General features: G+C 44.3%; 1 protein-coding gene across 1 annotated transcript in view; it reads right to left on the bottom strand.

Moving 5' to 3' along the window:
* LOC142292137 (uncharacterized) overlaps nucleotides 1-21,543 on the bottom strand; it is a 154,444-nt gene that overhangs the window by 25,014 nt on the left and 107,887 nt on the right. Inside the window, exons 4-5 of the mRNA XM_075337283.1 lie at nucleotides 6,260-6,300; nucleotides 2,936-2,952 (exon numbers count right to left, since the gene is read on the bottom strand). Of these exons, the coding sequence (XP_075193398.1) occupies nucleotides 2,936-2,952; nucleotides 6,260-6,300 (58 nt within the window). The remainder of the gene's footprint in view (nucleotides 1-2,935; nucleotides 2,953-6,259; nucleotides 6,301-21,543) is intronic.

The following is a 21,543-nucleotide window of genomic DNA, read 5'->3' as shown; positions in this document are numbered from 1 at the left end:
ACATGCACTATCTAAAAAGACACATCTGCATGTTTTTCTCACTATCTGACATGAAATCAGAATAAACCCGTTTTAGGTCAATTAGGAACCAAAATTATTTATGTTTGCCAAATGCCAGAATATTGAGAGACTGAGAAAGAGAGAAAGAGAGAGAATGTTTTAAGGTACTTTTATTACTTTCTTCAAAGTCAAAAGTTTACATACACTAAAGGGAACTTTACACACAACGATATCGCTAACGATATATAGTCGGGGTCACGGTGTTCGTGACGCACCTCTGGCGCCATTAGCGATATCGTTGTGTGTAACTAAAAGGAGCGACGATCAACGATTGCAAAAACGTTGATCGTTGACACGTCGCTCCTTTTCATAATATCGTTGGTGGTGCATGCCGCTGGTTGTTCGTCGTTCCTGCGGCATCACACATTGTTATGTGTGACACCACAGAAAAGACGAACATCTCCTTACCTGCGTCCACCGGCAATGAGGAAGGAAGGAGGTGGGCGAGATGTTCCGGCCGCTCATCTCCGCTCCTCCTCTTCTATTGGGCGGCCGTTTTGTGACGCCGCTGTGACGTCGCTGTGACACCGAACGCACCTGCCCCTTGAAGGAGGGATTGTTCGGCAGTCACAGCGATATCGCACAACAGGTATGTGCATGCGATGCTACCGTAGCGATAGTGTTTGCTACAGCAGCGATCACCACATGTCGCAAGAACGACGGGGGCGGGTGCTATCGCTCGCGACATCGCTAGCAATCGCTAGCCGGCGAGACGGCGTAAGCTAGTAACCATAGTACACATCGGGTAACTATAGAAACCGCTTTAACATGCTTTAACATGGTTACTAGCTTACCCCGGCTCCCGACACACGTCAGAACTGTCACTTTGAATAGTTACTTACCTATTCTCCACTTTGTCGGATCCGGCGCGCTCCCGTGCACTGTGTACACTACAGTGGCTGCACGACAAGCTCCGATTACGTGTTGTCATGTGACCGGAGCATGTGACCAGGAAGTTGCGGCGCGGCCACTGTACTGTACTGTACACAGTGTATGGCTGCTTTCAGACGTCCGTGTTTAATCAGGTACCAGTCACACGCATGGTTATGGTCATACGTGTGACATCCATGTTTGCATGCGTGTGACAGGTACCAGAGAAAACACGGGTCTGTGAAATAAAAATATTTTTCATATTTACCTGCTTTCTCCGGCTCTGCTGCCTTCCGCTCCTGACCGCCTATCAACACACACACACACACACACACACACACACTGAGCACATATACACACATAGCAGACACACATGGATACACCAAGCGCATACACACATAGCGCACATGCATGTATACACACATAGCGCACGTGCATGTACACACACACACACACTGAGCACACACACTGAGCACACACACACACACTGAGCACACACACATAGCAGACAGACACACACACATAGCAGACACACATGGATACACCGGCGCATACACACATAGCGCACATGCATGTACACGAGCACACACACATAGCAGAAAGACACACACATAGATACACCGAGCGCATACACACATAGCGCACATGCATGTATACACACACACACACACTGAGCACATATACACACATAGCAGACACACATGGATATACCGTGTGCATACACACATAGCGCACATGCATGTACACACACACACACACTCTGCTGTATACTCACCCAGCGATGCAGTCCCCGGCACTGAAGTCCCCAGCGCTGTTCCCGCTTCCAGCTCCACAGGGCATTGAATATTCAGTGAGTATAATGAGCGGCGAAAAAGAGTGGGAGGCAGCAGAGCCGGAGAGAGCATCGCTGGAGAGAAGTAAATATAGAAAATATTTGTATTAAAAAGACCCATATTTTCTCCGGTATGTTTTACACTGATGTCACACGGATCACATCAGTGTGCGATCCGTGTGACATCCGTGCTGCCGGAGATGCCTGCGTGTGTGCGTGGTCATGAAAAGTCACACGGTCCGTGTGCAAACACGGACGTGTGAGGCACATCATAGAATAACATGGGTACGTGTGACATCCGTGTTAAAAACGGATGTCACATGTACCTAAAACACGGACGTCTGAAACCAGCCTACGGCAGCGCGCCGGATCTGACAAAGTGGAGAAAAGCCGGATGTGTAAAACCACAAGCTTACCCCGGCTCCCGGCACACGTGTGCCGGAGCTGGCGTAGGCTGGTAACCATGGTACACATCGGGTAACTATAGAAACCGCTTTGCTTAGTTACCCAATGTGTAACATGGTTACTAGCTTACCCCGGCTCTCAGCACACGTGTGCCGGAGCCGGCGAACGCTGTTAGCCAGCGTACACATCGGGTAACTATGGAAACCGCTTTCCATAGTTACCCGATGTGTACCATGGTTACTAGCCTACCCCGGCTCCCTGTCCATTCACATCGTTGGTCTCCCACTGTCAAACACGCCGATGCGTGCTGCACAGCAGGAGACCAACGAGCAAAAAATGAACCATCATTATTCAAGACTTACTAATTATATTATTATTCAATCTGCTAACCTACATACACATTCTAGACTACCTGATACGTTAGAATCAGGCCACCTTCTAGTAATTAATAAATGATATAACAAAACATTTACTAAATAAGTTTTTACAGAATCGCTGAACTCAACATGGAAACAATTAATGGGATTGTCCATAGAAGAAAAAAGAAAAATCTCAGGATGGTGCATAAAATTAAAAAAAGAAATCTCACTTAATTCTACACTGTCTTTTGATCACTTTTATTTTTATATCCTTCTGGACAGTTTTTAAAACATTATTCTGCTAGACAATCCCTTTAATTTGGAAGAGAAGTGTTTAAATGCAGGCAAAAAACCCCCACATCTGCTCAGGTTATGTACAGTAATAATTAGAAAAATGTAAGTATTTTACCTTCAGGGACTCAAGGTCTGTAAAATATAAACACAACATGATGGTCAGGACTCAACCAAGTATGTGACAAAAGAAATAATGAATGATTGATTAATGAAAAATTATTTTTAGTGGTTGTCTTAAGATCATTCTTCAGAAGCACACCGCTCCCCTGTCTCCAGGCTTCTTACTTGCTGGGGAGCAGTGCGCTCCTGAAGAATAAAAGTTTGGGCTGACTGCATGGCTGTGCCACCGGTCTGAACTGAGCATTCTTCTCGCTAGCAGAAGCAGTTATGTCTCTGCAATATCAGAGGAGCGAAGGGGCACTAAGGTGTACGGAACCAGATATTTAACCAGTTTAATAGCAGCTCTGCAGGCTGCAAAGCAAAGAGTTATAAGCAAGTGCTCCACTAAAGACTGCAGAGGTGGCTGGTAACCTAGGCAATCTGTAGTATTCAATAGAATTAAAAAAAAAAAACCTCCGCTCTTAAAAAAAAGAGTAGATTGCAAAGTTGCTTGTATTAACAATACAACTCCATATCTCAACTATATATTTTTCTCAATAATTTGCTTTATAATAAATACAAATATAACTTAAGCGGGCTTTACACACTACGACATCGCTCAAGTAATCTCGTTGGGGTCACGGAATTGGTGACGCACATCCGGTTGCTTTATCGATCCCGTTGCATGTGACACCTATGAGCAATTTTGCATCGTCGCAAAAACGTGCAAAATCGCTCATCGGTGACATGGGGGTCCATTCTCAAATATCGTTACTGCAGCAGTAACGAAGTTGTTCCTCGTTCCTGCGGCAGCACACATCGCTCCGTGTGACACCGCAGGAACGAGGAACCTCTCCTTACCTGCCTCCCGGCCACAATGCAGAAGGAAGGAGGTGGGTGGGATGTTACGTCCCGCTCTTCTCCGCCCCTTCGCTTCTATTGGGCGGCGGTTCAGTGATGCTGCTGTGACGTCGCTGTGACGAGGAACGAACCGCCCCCTTAGAAAGGAGGCGGATCACCGGTCACAGGGACGTCGCAGCGCAGGTAAGTAGTGTGACGGGTCCGGGCGATGTTGTGCGACACGGACAGAGATTTGCCTCTGTCGCACAACCGATGGGGGCGGGTACGCACGATGGCGATATCGGTACCAATATCGCAGTGTGTAAAGCGGCCGTTAGGCACATTTTGTGGAGTTATTTACATGGAGCACAACTCTGAAAAATGTATGTACAAAATAATCCCCACCGACAAAGAAACAGAAAAAAGTTAGCATTTAGAACTTAACCATTTTAAATTTAAGAATAGGTAGATTCCTTATTCTATTGTGTGCTGCTCATTGCCTAGTTACCTGCTGCCACTACAATTTCTGAACCCTGGATCCGGACAGTATCTGTGCAAGCAGGAAAATAGAAAGCAACGGAGTTACACTCCTGAAAATCGATAAAGGGAGACCTTCTGTAACCTCTTTGTGACAAGCGGCATACATGAGCATTGGGAGCGGAAGAATGGAGCAGGCTATGTAGTTAAGAAAAGCTCCAGTCGCGGCAGATGATGGCTGCGCTGTTAAGACATCATCTGTCTCATTCTCTAACAGCAGAGTATGGAGGCCTGCGGCTGTTAACCTGTTAAATGCTGGTTATTTTTTTATGACAAATGCATCTATAGCTGTTCTAAGCCCCCCTCCTCATGACATTATTGTGGGGTGTCAATGTGAAGCCATACTAGTTGGGAGCCTGCTAAAGTGTGTGTCTGTCATGACAATACTCCAGTGAACCCCTCTGGCTGTTGTTTGTAGGCTTCTGTCAAGCCAGAGAGTTAGTGGCAATAATTGTGTTATGTTTCAGAAACACCAATATAAAGAGGTCAGCATGATAATGTTGAGGGTTTTTTTGCCTCGTAGTGCAGAATTTATTATTTGTGAGTATGCAAATAATTGACATAAATATCATAGTAATGAGCAGAAAATCCTCTTTAAAAACTCAAAATTCCTCAAAAACCTCGGATGTGCTGCTCAGTTTCTGCTCTGCAAAAGGACTATGTGTGAACATACCCCAAGCCTAACACTAGACTCATACTTACTATTCTTAGCAACAATCACATGCACATTAGCAGCAAGAGAATATCTCTGACCCTATGGATTTGCATAGAAAAATATTCTGGGCATGCTCTGCTACTGCAAAAGGTCATTATGAAGATAGGAGAGGAAGAGAGATGTGACATCACCTATTTTGAAGGGTGTATCCTGTGTTATCTTTTCATTGCAAGCCTATCTGTGATGATAATAAGACTGCTGAAAAGTCACCTGTACAGAACAGTAAGCATGAGCCTAATATTAAGCTCAGTGGAAGTGAAAATTGATTTCCGATTTTCAAAATAGTGATAACAAAATTTAAAAAAAAAAAAACAAAAAACCCAACCACCAACCCGGTTTTAAGCACTGGGACAATTTACAAATACATGTTCCCTTCAAGAGGTTATAGATGGCTCACTCTATAAAAATGAATTGTATCTGGTAAGAGCGTTGGCACCTCCCATAAAGACTGAATGAGATAGATTTTATGAAAAATTGAAAAACATAAAAGCTGCCAGCTGACACGTGAGCACAGCATTAATGGCACTATTCATGCACAAAAGAACACCAATTAAATTTTTAACTGTGTAGGTAGGTGCAACCCGTGGGGTATATATTTTTATTATAAGGCAGGCTATGGGGGATGCAGTTGAATAAAACAGGGGCTTATGGCTACAGAATACATCAGGAAACTCTTCTTAGGCCTAGGACACACAGCGAGAAAAATGGTGCGAGTGGAATGCGATAAAAAAAAATCGCATTCCACTCGGACCAATATTACCCTATGTGCCCGCTCCCATGAGCGATTATTTTCTCAGCCCTAATCAGACCAAAAACACAGTTGCAGCATGCTGCGAGTGGAACGCGATCCTGTTCCACTCGCACCCATGCAAGTCTATGGGGCGAGAGAAACATCGCACTGCACTCGCAGTATACCGGTATAACGCAAGAGAAGTGCGATTCTCGCAGCAACCGGAAACGATGGAGATAGGGAGATAAATCCCTCCCCTCCGCAGTGCCGGCCCGCCCCTCTACAATGTGGTCTGATCGCACGATCGGACCACAGACGCATGATCCTGGCATGACACTCGGCTCCTGCTATGCTGCCAGTGTGAGCCGAGTGTCATGCGAGGATCGCACTAATTCCCGTGGGACCTCGGCCTAATACATGCACTAAACAGACAATTCACTTGGTGTGAATACGCTCAACAAATATCAGTTGCACAAACAATAATAACAAAGGAACAAAAAAATGTAATAAAGACTTACCATTAGTAGTGTTCCCATTTTTATGCCGAGCACAAAATGCACTATAAAATACAATTATTTTAAGTCTTAATTAGCGCAATGAGCTTTTCAATTAAGTGTCCATTTACAGAGAAGAGCCACGACTTTGGTAATATGGACCTGTGGGAGGTCCCTGAGCTGCTTTATGAATGTTGCATTGCAATGTATACAAGCCTTACAGCGGTTGTCCAGGCTTTGGTCGCGAGTCTGCAGTCACTCTATGTGACTGCAGACTTGCAAATCCTTATAGCGTATAGTGTGTATGATACCGGGATCTCCAGTGCTGGGAGTAAGTGGTCGTGTGACCTTAAGTGTGATTTGCATACTTGCGGTCACGTGCCGACTAGACGTGCGCAGCCTTGCTCAATTCACTCTGCATATGTCTAGTCGGAACGGTGCACATGTATGTAAATGGCATACTTAAGCCATGCATCTGTCTGCTCACGGACGCTGACACTGGAGAATCCTAACATTGAATGCACTGCAAGCTGTAAAGATTCCCAGTCTGCAGTCAGAGTAACTGCAAACTTGCGACTGAAGCCTGGACAACCTCTTTAAGATATTTGGCAATGCTTTGACAAGTTTTGTACAAAGCTAAAATAGGTCTCTCTGACTAGTGGATGGGGCCTTCACTGTATGTCCATATGTTACTATACCGCGCTACAAATTATTATGCAAATTATATTTTTCTTCGATTTTCCTAAATGAAGTCAGGATAATGTTTAAATCATCTATTGTTAGTATAAATCAAATTTTATTGGAAAAAGCTCCCAAAAAGATCACATTTTTTTTCAAAACTAAAAAAAAATAATCAAAATGCACTGTTCCAAATTATTAAGCACAAAAGAGTTTCCAAATATTTTATAGGTGGTAAAGAACTGAAATTGGTCATTTGTGAAGTTTGCAGCATTAAGTGGTCACATTTACTGGAACCAAAAGCTTTTCTAATCAAAAACATCTCAACAGTAAAGTTACTGGTATATGTTATCATAGGACCAGGGTGTACATAGAAATCATGGGGCTCCATAGCAAAGGTCTGAACAGGGCTCCCCACCGATAAAAAAAAAAAAAAATATTATCACAATAATCATTATACATGTTACTGGGGACCGGCACGCGTTACTGGGGGCGGCTTATAGTCAGACATAACACATACTACTACATAGTGTTACTGAACAAAACCCACCATAAAAAGGCCAATAATACATTGCAAAATAATGCCGCTATACCATCACCAAATATCACCACATAGAGTCTGAATATAAGCACCGTCCTGTTACTGAGCAAAGTCCACTGCACCAAGACCAGTGGGTTCACAGCGCAAATCCCTAAAAAATCTGCAATACGTGAACTTGGCCTAAAGGAGCGATGTCCTTCTTCATGCCCCTCACCACACACAATATACATTTTCACATCTGTCTCCCCCATTTAATGGTAATGATTATAACCCTCTTTATAGCCTTAAGAACTATAGTAAAACTCTGGTAAGTACAGGGATAATACACACACACAGTGATGGCACAGGGACAACACACACACACACACACAGTGATGGCACAGCAAAGGGGCAACACACACACACACAGTGATGGCACAGCACAGGCACAACACACACAGTGATGGCACAGCAGAGGAGTAACACACACAGTGATGGCACAGCACAGGGGCAACACACACAGTGATGGCACAGCACAAGGGCAACACACACAGTGGTGGCACATCACAGGCAAAACACAAACAGTGATGGCACAGCACAGGCACAACACACACAGTGATGGCACAGCAGAGGGGCAACACACACACACTAATGGCACAGCACAGGGGCAACACACAGTGATGGCACAGCACAGGGGCAACAGACACACACAGTGATGAAACAGCACAGGGGCACCACACACAGTGATGGCACAGCAGAGGGGCAACACACCGTGATGGTACAGCACAGGGGCAACACACACACAGTGATGGCACAGCACAGGGGCAACACACACACACAGTGATGGCACAGCAGCACAGGGGCAACATACACAGTGATGGCATAGCACAGGGGCAACACACACACAGAGTGATGGCACAACACAGGGCAGTTTTTCTGGAGTGTTACAGGCAGACATTTGCACAATATCATACTTAACTGCTCCTTTGCTGTGAGAGATGATGATAGTGGCTCAGACCTCACTGCTGCACTTCCTTTGAGTCCTCCTGGCCGCTCCTCCTGTCCTCTGCTTTTTCTTTCTATTCCTTCTGTTCTCTGCTTCTCACTGTTTTTTCTGCTCTCTGTTTGTTTTTCTCTCTTTTCTCTGGTCTCTACTCCTTCTTCACTCCTGCACGGTTTTCCTTTTCATCATTTCATTCTCCCGTGGCTGTACTAAACAAACTCCGCCCCCTCTCCTGATTGGCTGTTCTCCTCCTGGCATTTCTGCTGCCTGGCCACTCCCTCCTCTTCAGCACAGGCCGCGCACAGTGTTCAGTGTGAGCGAGTCTGAATCTCTGCGTTGGCGCCTGCAGCTATACAGTGCCGACTCCCAGCGGTGTTGATCAGCTGCTTGGTGACGGCCCCAGGGGCATGATGCATGAAAGTGAAAATGCACAAACCGCGGTCAGCCACCCCGTGCCCCTCCAGCCAGGGCTGCTACTAGGAATTTCTGGGCCCCATACTGCTAACATTTTCGGACCCCCTTCAGACTCTACCACAGCTCCGCCTCTACCCCTCAAACCTTCGGCAATAGAAAAAAGTTGTTTCCAGCATCACGTCCAAGAAATAAGGTTAAAAAACTATTTTATTTTATAAGGTTAAAACCAACACTAGGTTGGATGAACATCCACGAAGTATAAAACAATGGCTTACGCGTTTCAAACCTAAAAGACGTTCTTAGTCTTAGACATATCCTGCTTGAGCTGTACAAGTTATGGAATAAAATTGTTTTTCAATCTTACTTCTTAGACGTGATGATGGAAAAAACGTTTTTCTGTTGCCGGACTTTGCCTCTTTGAACATGGAGTTGACCTCCCTGCACTGTCCCCCAGAGAGAGGACCCAGGTGATGCATTTATAGGGTGAGCGGAGATCCTCCTGTGCATACTTACCTCTAAGCTACTGTTATGGACAAGATTATCATTATTAAGAGTATATAGGAGTTACATGGAGATATCCATAAAGAACAAGATTTAAGATGTTGTTTGAACTGTACCCCACATATCTCTTGGCATAAGACTCAGACAGACAGTCTGGGCTATTCTTGTGACCAGTGAATCATGCTGACATTGCTTAATATAAATGAGGAACCAAGCACATTACAGTAAATTGTATATCACAGAATAAGCTGTTCTACTTTATCCAATAGGAGACGTGTTACGTATTCTTGGCACCTAGCCAATAAGGTTATATATATTTGTAACACTTCCGGAAATAAATCAGTCTTACTTTCTATTCATATCTGAGCACGTCTCTCTGGTGTGAGTGAAAGAGAGGGTAATGCATGCTACCACGAGTGACTCATAATTTGGACTGCAGACAGTTTAAGAGGGATGCATGATTAGATTGCATCAACCTAAATTACGGCCTTATCATTTGGCGCCCAACGTGGGGCCAAATGATAAGGCCGTAATTTAGGTTGATGCAATCTAATCATGCATCCCTCTTAAACTGTCTGCAGTCCAAATTATGAGTCACTCGTGGTAGCATGCATTACCCTCTCTTTCACTCACACCAGAGAGACGTGCTCAGATATGAATAGAAAGTAAGACTGATTTATTTCCGGAAGTGTTACAAATATATATAACCTTATTGGCTAGGTGCCAAGAATACGTAACACGTCTCCTATTGGATAAAGTAGAACAGCTTATTCTGTGATATACAATTTACTGTAATGTGCTTGGTTCCTCATTTATATTAAGCAATGTCAGCATGATTCACTGGTCACAAGAATAGCCCAGACTGTCTGTCTGAGTCTTATGCCAAGAGATATGTGGGGTACAGTTCAAACAACATCTTAAATCTTGTTCTTTATGGATATCTCCATGTAACTCCTATATACTCTTAATAATGATAATCTTGTCCATAACAGTTGGAGGCCCCAGCGAGAAATAGGCCAGTGGCCTTGGGACTGAAGATGGCTGGAAAAGGGAACTGGGTGCGGCCCAACCTGAAATGACGTCTGGGCAGGCTAGGGAGGGCGTTTGGTGGGCAGGGGGACAAACTACACAAGTCCAACCCTCTGGGGACGACTTATGAGGAGGGGGGCGTTGTTTCCTAATGGGCTTGGCCACTTCCTGAGGTGCCATTTTCTTGAGCTGATGCAATATAGAAATATCTACCATCTCTATCCCATTCCTCTTTCCATGCCAATTTCCTAACATCTTTTGACGTTCTATACCATGCCTCAGCATCCATAAGGAGATCTTTATCTTTCAAGATCCCTCGCTTGTTTAACAAAACATCTTTCCATTCCTTCTCGTTCGCTTACTAATTCTTCTGCCGTTAACTTGACAGGTGTGGACTGATTAGACCCCATATTAAAAAGGGTACACGACCTAAACTAACACGTCAATCTGGATGTCTGCTATGCCGTAATCCACTTCCTCTTCTGGACCAGAGACTATACACATCCACAGAATACATAGAATTTCTACCTCAGTCCACAAACCATAACTTGACAGGTTGTCCTACCAGGAAGAGGTGTCACGTGGGTGATAGATACTAAATTCACCCTCACTATCTCTTACTTCATGTACTGGTAACCTCTGTTCACACTATATACACCTTCTTTGAACGGTCCGTCCAGAACATCAATAATCAATGATTAAGCCTGACATCAAGGGTTTTCCCCAGTATATTCAATTCCTAGGTAAGAATACACTGACATCCACTAAAACAAGACCAATGAGTACAACTTAAACTCACTGCTTAGCAGGAACACCATACCAAGTAACAGTCAGGGTCAGTCCCCCACTTTTGTAACTTTATACAAGACTGCACATGTACATAGAAAACCCTTCCAAATCTTCTATCCCCGAAGATCAGGTCCGTCCAAGGCCTTATCAAACATCAACTATCGACCGGGCTTGTTAACACACCAGTGTATCTCCTCTTATACACAACAGTTAATTTTATTTTTTTTTTCCAGTTTCTCCTTCACTCATAGAAGAAACCAGCTTCAATATACTTCAATATATCAAAGTATATTCCCGTGACACAACTTCCTCTTTTCGCGTAACCTGCAAGTACGAACGAACAAAGCACATAGAACTTCCTCTTTTTGCAGCCCACCTCGCTGCAAACAAACACAGTGATTAGAGCGATACCAGCAAGTATTCCACCTGCTGCAAATAGACAGACATTTTTACACAGGTAGACACAGGTCAATACAATGACATAACAATAAGGACACTATATACACCATCCAGGTGGCTGATCTCACCTGCAGATATAACCATATATATCCATATATATGTATCCAGCGTATATCACAACTTCCTCATTTTCCTCTACTTTCAACTCAGAGAAAAACGAAACTATAGAACTTCTGCTTTTCTCAAAGAGCAGACAAAAACCACATTACATAAATTACAGACAGCTTAAGGTGAACCTGACCACCTTGGTGTGGGATCTCTTAGGACGGCTTATCTCATGCGAGATGGCGGTCATTAGGTGTCTAGACTGGGACAGCCCAACCCCCCCCTTCGAAATGCAAGTACACGCATGAGGTTTGCAAGGTGAGATTATACAAATGATCTCACCTGCAGCTGGAGTTGCGCAATTCTCCACCTCTCGTGTAGTTGCCTTCCGACTGAAGGTGTCAGCACGGCCGTCCGCCATCCAGAGCTCCGTCCTAAGGTACGTTGGGCGCCAAACGTTGTCCTGACCCTACAAGAGCAAGTCCCAGAAGAAGAAGAGGACTGAGATAGGGTGCAGCTGTAATTACAATGCTCGTCTGTCCAAGCGGAAACAACTTTACATAACGGTTGGTTACGACTGGTTTACTGAGAGAATCCACCTCACTAGAGGAGCCGATCACACAGATCCCAACGGGCCAAGATCCAATCGCGCCACCTTGTCAGTGCTCGATCAGAGAAAAGAGGGGAAAATAAAGTAAAGGATGCAATCAAATGGCAAATGTGAGCCTTGCAGCAAGAGGCTGGGGAATGACTCTGCACCGGTGAGAACGGAAGGACGGCCACTGCATGGGGGTGCACGAGGCCGAGCACCACCGGAGGAGGACTCAGCCCAACCACCAGGAGCCCCTGTACACCTGCCCTAGAAATATGGGTGGACAAAGTGGAAACCCGACAGCTTGTCTTCAACCCACCCAGGTAGCTACTTCTCAACACCAGCACATTCCTTCTAGGACCTCCATGAAAGCCACTAATGACGAAACAATACGCGGCCATTAGTATCCAAAGAACGAGCCTCTGCGCACCACGTGAAACACCGTAGGAGAGTTGAAAGGAAAGAAAAAAAAAAAAAACAGGGAAGTGTTAGTTTCCATTTCAGTCCTGTGAATGAAATTCTGTGAAGTTTAGTTGTAAATGACACACGTATGTTGAAATGGAGAATTCTAGATGAGAATTGATGAGTAATTCTGAATCTAGCAACTGCACTATGTGTATTTTACCTGTCTGTGGAGCACTGTGTCCACGTAAGCCCATCCCATTATTCCTGTTCTGAATGTAGATTTCTTTCTGTCACTCAGTGTTTTACTCAGCCCTGGGTGGGGTATGGTATGGGGATATTATTGCAGGGTCTGACAGGAGATAGGGATACGCTGGAGGCTCGGCCCTGACCACCATCAGGTCTACCGTCGAGATGAGGGCGAGTACAGGGTCCCTAGTTACAGGGTCAGCCCAGGGGTCCCTATATAATCAATATTCCCGGTGACAGATTGAATACCTCCTGAATGTAGATGTTTCAATACATGTCACTCCCTCCCAGGACTCTTCAGACGCCATTTTTGGCCAACACCTACTTCCTCTTTTAGCGGCTGTTTCTTATCGGTAATTATCTTTAGTGGACGTTTTAACTCAGACACTACATAGTTCATCTTTAGACGCCATTTTAGTCCAGCCGACACCCAGTTCCCCATTTTTGTTTCAGCAGCCACAGCCACTGCTCTGTTTATTGCTGACATAGCAGGGACTGCAGAGGGGGGAGACAGGGACCTGAAACACACACTCCATTTTTGGTAATATATGCAGTTTTTTCTCCATTGTGTTCCCACTCATGAACCTTAGCAGAGGTTATTGCTGATAGTCCTGTGTAAACCTTTTCCCTTCACTTTTGCATGTTTTGTTTTTGCTGTATCTAGTATACAGTCTAGACCATATAGACTGCTCACTATTAGTCCTGGTGGACAGTGAATATTTTTCTGCCTATGGCAGTTGCTGCTTAGCCTGGTTTTGAGATATTTTCACTTGTATGTTATCCTGCCTGGTGTCTTGCACAAGAGTTCCCTGATAGAGAGGGTGGAGGTTCATGTGGTCCCAAGGGGACATTGATCTTCAGGAGTTGGTATATATTAGAGTTTTTCGTTGACAGCACCCAGTAATCCTTTGTGTCTTAGTTTGCAGGGTCTGACAGGAGAGAGGGATACGCTGGAGGCCCGACCCTGACCACCATCAGGTCTACCGTCGGGATGAGGGAGAGTGCAGGGCCCCCAGTTACAGGGTCAGCACAGGAGAGGTAGAGTAGATACGCTCCACTGCTTTTTCCTAGTTGTTTAGATGTAGTCAGGGGGTGCTGCTTGCTAGTTTCCAAACCCTCTTGTGCTCTTTTCTCTTTTCCCGGGGTTTTAGGGAGTCTTAGTTTTTAGAATTTCAGTGTTCTCCTGACCCCAAAGTTACATCCATTGCTCTTTCTTACAAACCTGGGTATAGTCCTTTGTATCAGGTCTCCGAGAGCCCATATGCAAACAACTACAGCTGGTAAAGACCAAGACACCCTCCTTTAAGTGGCAAGACGTATGGAGATGAATCTAGCAGCTTACAAGATCACCCCACATACAGATGAGCTACAGTCACAGTCACCTGAGTTACAGTCACAGTTACCTGAAGAGTATCATCACGTCATCTCCAGCCCAGAAGTCATTCTACCTGTTTGCCATGGAGGAAGACAGCAGCCCTTTGAACACTACTCAGCCAGATTGAACACCTACCTAAAGCACCAGTTGAAGATCAGTGCCCGTATGACATCACTGCTCCCTGACAAAGTCACCATCTCCCGGTGTGGGATCCTTAATCCTGCTGAACTTCTCCCTCTTCCAAGGGGGGAGTGTCCCACCTCTGACACCTTGGTGGAAGAGGTAGTCGACTCTGGCATAGCTGAGGAAACTCTGGATTCGATACAGTGATGGATACACCTTTGGACCCTGACTTGATGGATCAAGATGTGCATCAAGAAGACGTTTCCACATGGGTATGGTGCTGGTAGCAGAAGACGCTGTGCTGATAGAGCAGTCGCTACCCGCATGCCTGTCTGTGAAGAAGCAGATGTATGTGCTCTCACTGAAGCCTGCAAGATGGCAGCCAGCATCTACTCTGTGGAGGACAAGAGACTTGATCACTGCCAATGGAACTGTACATCGCCATGAGGCCATAGAAGAACGGATGGAAGCTTTGCTATTGCCAGACAGAGTCGCGGTGAGCAGGGTTGAGGCCTACATTGGAGGAGTCAAGGGAAGCAGTAAGAAGTGCCCTCACTGACAGAACATCCAAAGAAGCCCCAAGACCACTTACGAGAGAAACAGTCAGTCAATTTGTGCTTTTCGAATGACCCAGATGTGAAGAAGAAAGGAAGGATGGAAAGTCTTGAGAAAACGTTGTCCTGACCCTACAAGAGCAAGTCCCAGAAGAAGAAGAGGACTGAGATAGGGTGCAGCTGTGGGCTCCCGGAGACCATAGGAAGTGGCTAGTGACCTGCTTTCACTGCCAGCCAAAGAGATATGGCAGGCCTTAGACACAGAACTGACTCTACACACCCCATACCAGCCACAGCATAGAGGGAAGGTTGGGAGGATGGGGCAGTGTAGAAAGCAAGGGCATGAGAGTCTTCGCTTGCATTGTTCAGTGTCAGACACACCACAGCAGGGACCACTAGGTTGAGACCCTATGAAATCCTGTTTAGAAGTACCCCCAGATACTTCAACTAAGCTTGTTGTTTGTTTAAACATTTGCCTAATACACGTTTTTGAGTTTTCTCCTCCAGATCCAGCCAGATCTAGATTTCTTCTCTTTTCTCTTTCTCTCATTCCTCTTTTTCTCTCTCTTCTTTTCCTCTCTCTTTTCCTCTCTCTTTTCTCAATCTTTTTCTCTCTCTTCCTCTCTTCTCAATCTTTCTCTCTCTTTTTCTCTCTCTCTTCTCTCACTCTTTTTCTTCGGACGAAGATCCATGTTTTCCACTACAAAGATGTCGGACCTGCCTGAGACCAGGAGATGGCTGTCTTCCCTCTTCTATCCGATACTTTGTGCCAGGACGATGATATCTAAGCATGTGGACCAAAAGACGACTGTGCATCCCACCTTTGATGATGTCCCACCATCACCGCCTAAGGACTGAGGAGCATGAGACTCTGAGAGAAACCAACCCTGATAAATATTAGCCCATTAGAGGACTACTGCCACGTTCCCCCTTCCTGAATAACGTGGGCCAGCGGAACATAGCCATGAGAACAGTCTAGAGAATACGGTCAGGATCTGGCTTCCTATGCATAGTCTGTTGGGTGGGAAGATTCATCCACAAGGGATGGGGTATCTCGTATGTGAGTGAGGTAACCATCGGCAGTAGGACAGATCAATAGACTCGGGAAAAGTAAGGAAAGACTTTTTGGCTATCTCCAAAGGGGGGACTGTTATGGACAAGATTATCATTATTAAGAGTATATAGGAGTTACATGGAGATATCCATAAAGAACAAGATTTAAGATGTTGTTTGAACTGTACCCCACATATCTCTTGGCATAAGCCTCAGACAGACAGTCTGGGCTATTCTTGTGACCAGTGAATCATGCTGACATTGCTTAATATAAATGAGGAACCAAGCACATTACAGTAAATTGTATATCACAGAATAAGCTGTTCTACTTTATCCAATAGGAGACGTGTTACGTATTCTTGGCACCTAGCCAATAAGGTTATATATATTTGTAACACTTCCGGAAATAAATCAGTCTTACTTTCTATTCATATCTGAGCACGTCTCTCTGGTGTGAGTGAAAGAGAGGGTAATGCATGCTACCACGAGTGACTCATAATTTGGACTGCAGACAGTTTAAGAGGGATGCATGATTAGATTGCATCAACCTAAATTACGGCCTTATCACTTCCACAGTCCCACCATCACTCTTGGAAAATCTCCAATTCTGCAAACAGTCCTCACCAATCGTCAAAGCTGCATGCACCGTTTTTTGGGTCATTAAAATGACGAGGCCCAGACAGAAGCGTCAGCCATATGTGTATATCTAATATATAAAGCTGTGTATGTGTATATATATACAGTTAGGTCCAGAAATATTTGGACAGTGACACAATTTTCGCGAGTTGGGCTCTGCATGCCACCACATTGGATTTGAAATTAAACCTCTACAACAGAATTCAAGTGCAGATTGTAACGTTTAATTTGAAGGTTTGAACAAAAATATCTGATAGAAATTGTAGGAACTGTACACATTTCTTTACAAACACTCCACATTTTAGGAGGTCAAAAGTAATTGGACAAATAAACCAAACCCAAACAAAATATTTTTATTTTCAATATTTTGTTGCGAATCCTTTGGAGGCAATCACTGCCTTAAGTCTGGAACCCATGGACATCACCAAACGCTGGGTTTCCTCCTTCTTAATGCTTTGCCAGGCCTTTACAGCCGCAGCCTTCAGGTCTTGCTTGTTTGTGGGTCTTTCCGTCTTAAGTCTGGATTTGAGCAAGTGAAATGCATGCTCAATTGGGTTAAGATCTGGTGATTGACTTGGCCATTGCAGAAGGTTCCACTTTTTTGCACTCATGAACTCCTGGGTAGCTTTGGCTGTATGCTTGGGGTCATTGTCCATCTGTACTATGAAGCGCCGTCCGATCAACTTTGCGGCATTTGGCTGAATCTGGGCTGAAAGTATATCCCGGTACACTTCAGAATTCATCCGTCTACTCTTGTCTGCTGTTATGTCATCAATAAACACAAGTGACCCAGTGCCATTGAAAGCCATGCATGCCCATGCCATCACGTTGCCTCCACCATGTTTTACAGAGGATGTGGTGTGCCTTGGATCATGTGCCGTTACCTTTCTTCTCCAAACTTTTTTCTTCCCATCATTCTGGTACAGGTTGATCTTTGTCTCATCTGTCCATAGAATACTTTTCCAGAACTGAGCTGGCTTCATGAGGTGTTTTTCAGCAAATTTAACTCTGGCCTGTCTATTTTTGGAATTGATGAATGGTTTGCATCTAGATGTGAACCCTTTGTATTTACTTTCATGGAGTCTTCTCTTTACTGTTGACTTAGAGACAGATACACCTACTTCACTGAGAGTGTTCTGGACTTCAGTTGATGTTGTGAACGGGTTCTTCTTCACCAAAGAAAGTATGCGGCGATCATCCACCACTGTTGTCATCCGTGGACGCCCAGGCCTTTTTGAGTTCCCAAGCTCACCAGTCAATTCCTTTTTTCTCAGAATGTACCCGACTGTTGATTTTGCTACTCCAAGCATGTCTGCTATCTCTGTGATGGATTTTTTCTTTTTTTTCAGCCTCAGGATGTTCTGCTTCACCTCAATTGAGAGTTCCTTAGACCGCATGTTGTCTGGTCACAGCAACAGCTTCCAAATGCAAAACCACACACCTGTAATCAACCCCAGACCTTTTAACTACTTCATTGATTACAGGTTAACGAGGGAGACGCCTTCAGAGTTAATTGCAGCCCTTAGAGTCCCTTGTCCAATTACTTTTGGTCCCTTGAAAAAGAGGAGGCTATGCATTACAGAGCTATGATTCCTAAACCCTTTCTCCGACTTGGATGTGAAAACTCTCATATTGCAGCTGGGAGTGTGCACTTTCAGCCCATATTATATATATAATTGTATTTCTGAACATGTTTTTGTAAACAGCTAAAATAACAAAACTTGTGTCCCTGTCCAAATATTTCTGGACCTAACTGTATATATATATATATATATATATATATATATATATATATATATAGTTGTAGAGGAGGGTCGGGCACTGCAGAGCAATGATGCCGGGCAGTGGAGCCGTACTCACAGTTCGGTGAAGATCAGCTGATCCTGGACTTCACATGCGCCTGTATTGAAGGTGCCTTGCAGAGTGGTGCTCAGCGAGCAGTGTAGTGAGGAATCCAGTCATCCAGAGAAGAAAAAGCGGCAACTCACTCTGTGAACGGCAAGTAACTTTATTCTGCGGTTGCAGACAAATACAGGAGCAGTGGGGGGAGGGAGGAGTGCGGGGGACGGAGAGCGGAACAGGCTGTCGTCCGCTCTCCGTGCCCCGCACTCCTCCCTCCCCCCACTGCTCCTGTATTTGTCTGCAACCGTAGAATAAAGTTACTTGCCGTTCACAGAGTGAGTTGCCGCTTTTTTTTCTCTGGATATACAGTCATATGAAAAAGTTTGGGCACCCCTATTAATGTTAACCTTTTTTCTTTATAACAATTTGGGTTTTTGCAACAGCTATTTCAGTTTCATATATCTAATAACTGATGGACTGAGTAATATTTTGGGATTGAAATGAGGTTTATTGTACTAACAGAAAATGTGCAATCCGCATTTAAACAAAATTTGACCGATGCAAAAATATGGGCACCCTTATCAATTTCTTGATTTTAACACTCATAACTTTTTTTTACTGACTTACTAAAGCACTAAATTGGTTTTGTAACCTCATTGAGCTTTGAACTTCATAGGCAGGTGTATCCAATCATGAGAAAAGGTATTTAAGGTGGCCACTTGCAAGTTGTTCTCCTATTTGAATCTCCTATGCAGAGTGGCATCATGGGCTCCGCAAAACAACTCTCAAATGATCTGAAAACAAAGATTATTCAACATAGTTGTTCAGGGGAAGGATACAAAAAGTTGTCTCAGAGATTTAAACTGTCAGTTTCCACTGTGAGGAACATAGTAAGGAAATGGAAGAACACAGGCACAGTTCTTGTTACGCCCAGAAGTGGCAGGCCAAGAAAAATATCAGAAAGGCAGAGAAGAAGAATGGTGAGAACAGTCAAGAACAATCCACAGACCACCTCCAATGACCTGCAGCTTCATCTTGCTGCAGCTGGTGTCAATGTGCATCGGTCAACAATACAGCGCACGTTGCACAAGGAGAAGCTGCATGGGAGAGTGATGTGAAAGAAACCGTTTCTGCAAGCACACCACAAACAGAGTCGCCAGAGGTATGCAAAAGCACATTTGGACAAGCTAGTTACATTTTGAGTTTTTTGGTCATTCAAAAAGGCGTTATGCATGGAAGCAAAAAACCACTGCATTCCAAGAAAAGCACTTACTACTCACAGTAAAATTTGGTGGAGGTTCCATCATGCTTTGGGGCTGTGTGGCCAATGCCGGAACTGGGAATCTTGTTAAAGTTGAGGGTCGCATGGATTCAACTCAGTATCAGCAGATTCTTGACAATAATGTGCAAGAATCAGTGACGAAGTTGAAGTTACGCAGGGGATGTATATTTCAGCAAGACAATGATCCAAAACACCACTCCAAATCTACTCAGGCATTCATGCCATGCAGAGGAACAATTACAATGTTCTGGAATGGCCATATCAGTCCCCAGATCTGAATATCATTGAAAATCTGTGGGATGATGTGAAGCGTGCTGTCCATGCTCGGCGACCATCAAACTTAACTGAACTGGAATTGTTTTGTAAACAGGAATGGTCAAATATACCTTCATCCAGGATCCAGGAACTCATTAAAAGCTACAGGAAGCGACTAGAGGCTGTTATTTTTGCAAAAGGAGGATCTACAAAATATTAATGTCACTTTTATGTTGAGGTGCCCATACTTTTGCACGGGTCAAATTTTGTTTAAATGCAGATTTCACATTTTCTGTTAGTACAATAAACCTCATTTCAATCCAGAAATATTACTCAGTCCATCAGTTATTAGATATATGAAACTGAAATAGCTGTTGCAAAAACCCAAATTGTTATAAAGAAAAAAGGTTAACATTAATAGGGGTGCCCAAACTTTTTCATATGACTGTATATAATATATCAAGCTGAGTGTATGTGTGTATGTCCGCTAAAGGAATCCGCACCGTCGCATTTACAATCACGAAATTTTGCACAGACGCCTCATGTGACCCAGGGAACGTCGTAGACTATAATTTGACAGAAAAATTTAACCCCGTGCTTTACAGTTAGTCTTTAAAATCCTGCCGCCATTCAACTGAATGGAGGTGGGAGCTATAGGTTATTAATAGAAACTGTCAGTGGTTGCTATAGGAACAAAATAAACTGTTAGTTGAAGCCTATGCTTGAGAGACAGACAGACAGACAGACAGACGGGGAAAGAGACAGCCCTGGAAAGAGAAAGCCTTGAAAAGAGACAGACGGGCAAAGAGACAGACGGGCAAAGAGACAGACGGGCAAAGAGACAGACGGGCAAAGAGACAGACGGGCAAAGAGACAGACCTGGAAAGAGAAAGCCTTGAAAAGAGACAGACGGGCAAAGAGACAGACGGGCAAAGAGACAGACGGGCAAAGAGACAGACGGGCAAAGAGACAGACGGGCAAAGAGACAGACCTGGAAAGAGACAGACGGGGAAAGAGACAGATGGGGAAAGAGACAGACCTGGAAAGAGACAGACCTGGAAAGAGACAGACCTGGAAAGAGACAGGCCAAGACAGACGGAAAAGAGACAGACGGGGAAAGAGACAGACACACACACAGAGACAGAGATAGAGAGAGACAGACAGACACAGAGATGGAGACAGATAGACTGATACAAATACAGATAGAGATAGAAATAGTCAGACAGAGACATAGACACAGACAGACAAGGAAAGAGACAGAGAGCGACACACAGAGACTGGGTAGAGAGACAGAGAGACAGTTACTATCCCGGGCAACGCCTGGGTACTACAGCTAGTATATATATATATATATATATATATATTTACTATCTGTACTACCCGACTTCGCCCGGGTTAATAACTGCTGTTAACAAAATAGAATGTATTAACAAAAATGTATTCTGCACACAAAAACCTCAAAACAAATAGATAGAAATGTAATTATAATGTCTGTCTCCCCCTCTGT

Source organism: Anomaloglossus baeobatrachus, chromosome 2, assembly GCF_048569485.1.
Source record: "Anomaloglossus baeobatrachus isolate aAnoBae1 chromosome 2, aAnoBae1.hap1, whole genome shotgun sequence".
Classification (NCBI taxonomy): Eukaryota; Metazoa; Chordata; class Amphibia; order Anura; family Aromobatidae; genus Anomaloglossus; species Anomaloglossus baeobatrachus.
The sequence above is the reverse complement of the archived record's forward strand: the minus strand, read 5'-3'. Positions and strand labels throughout refer to the sequence as shown.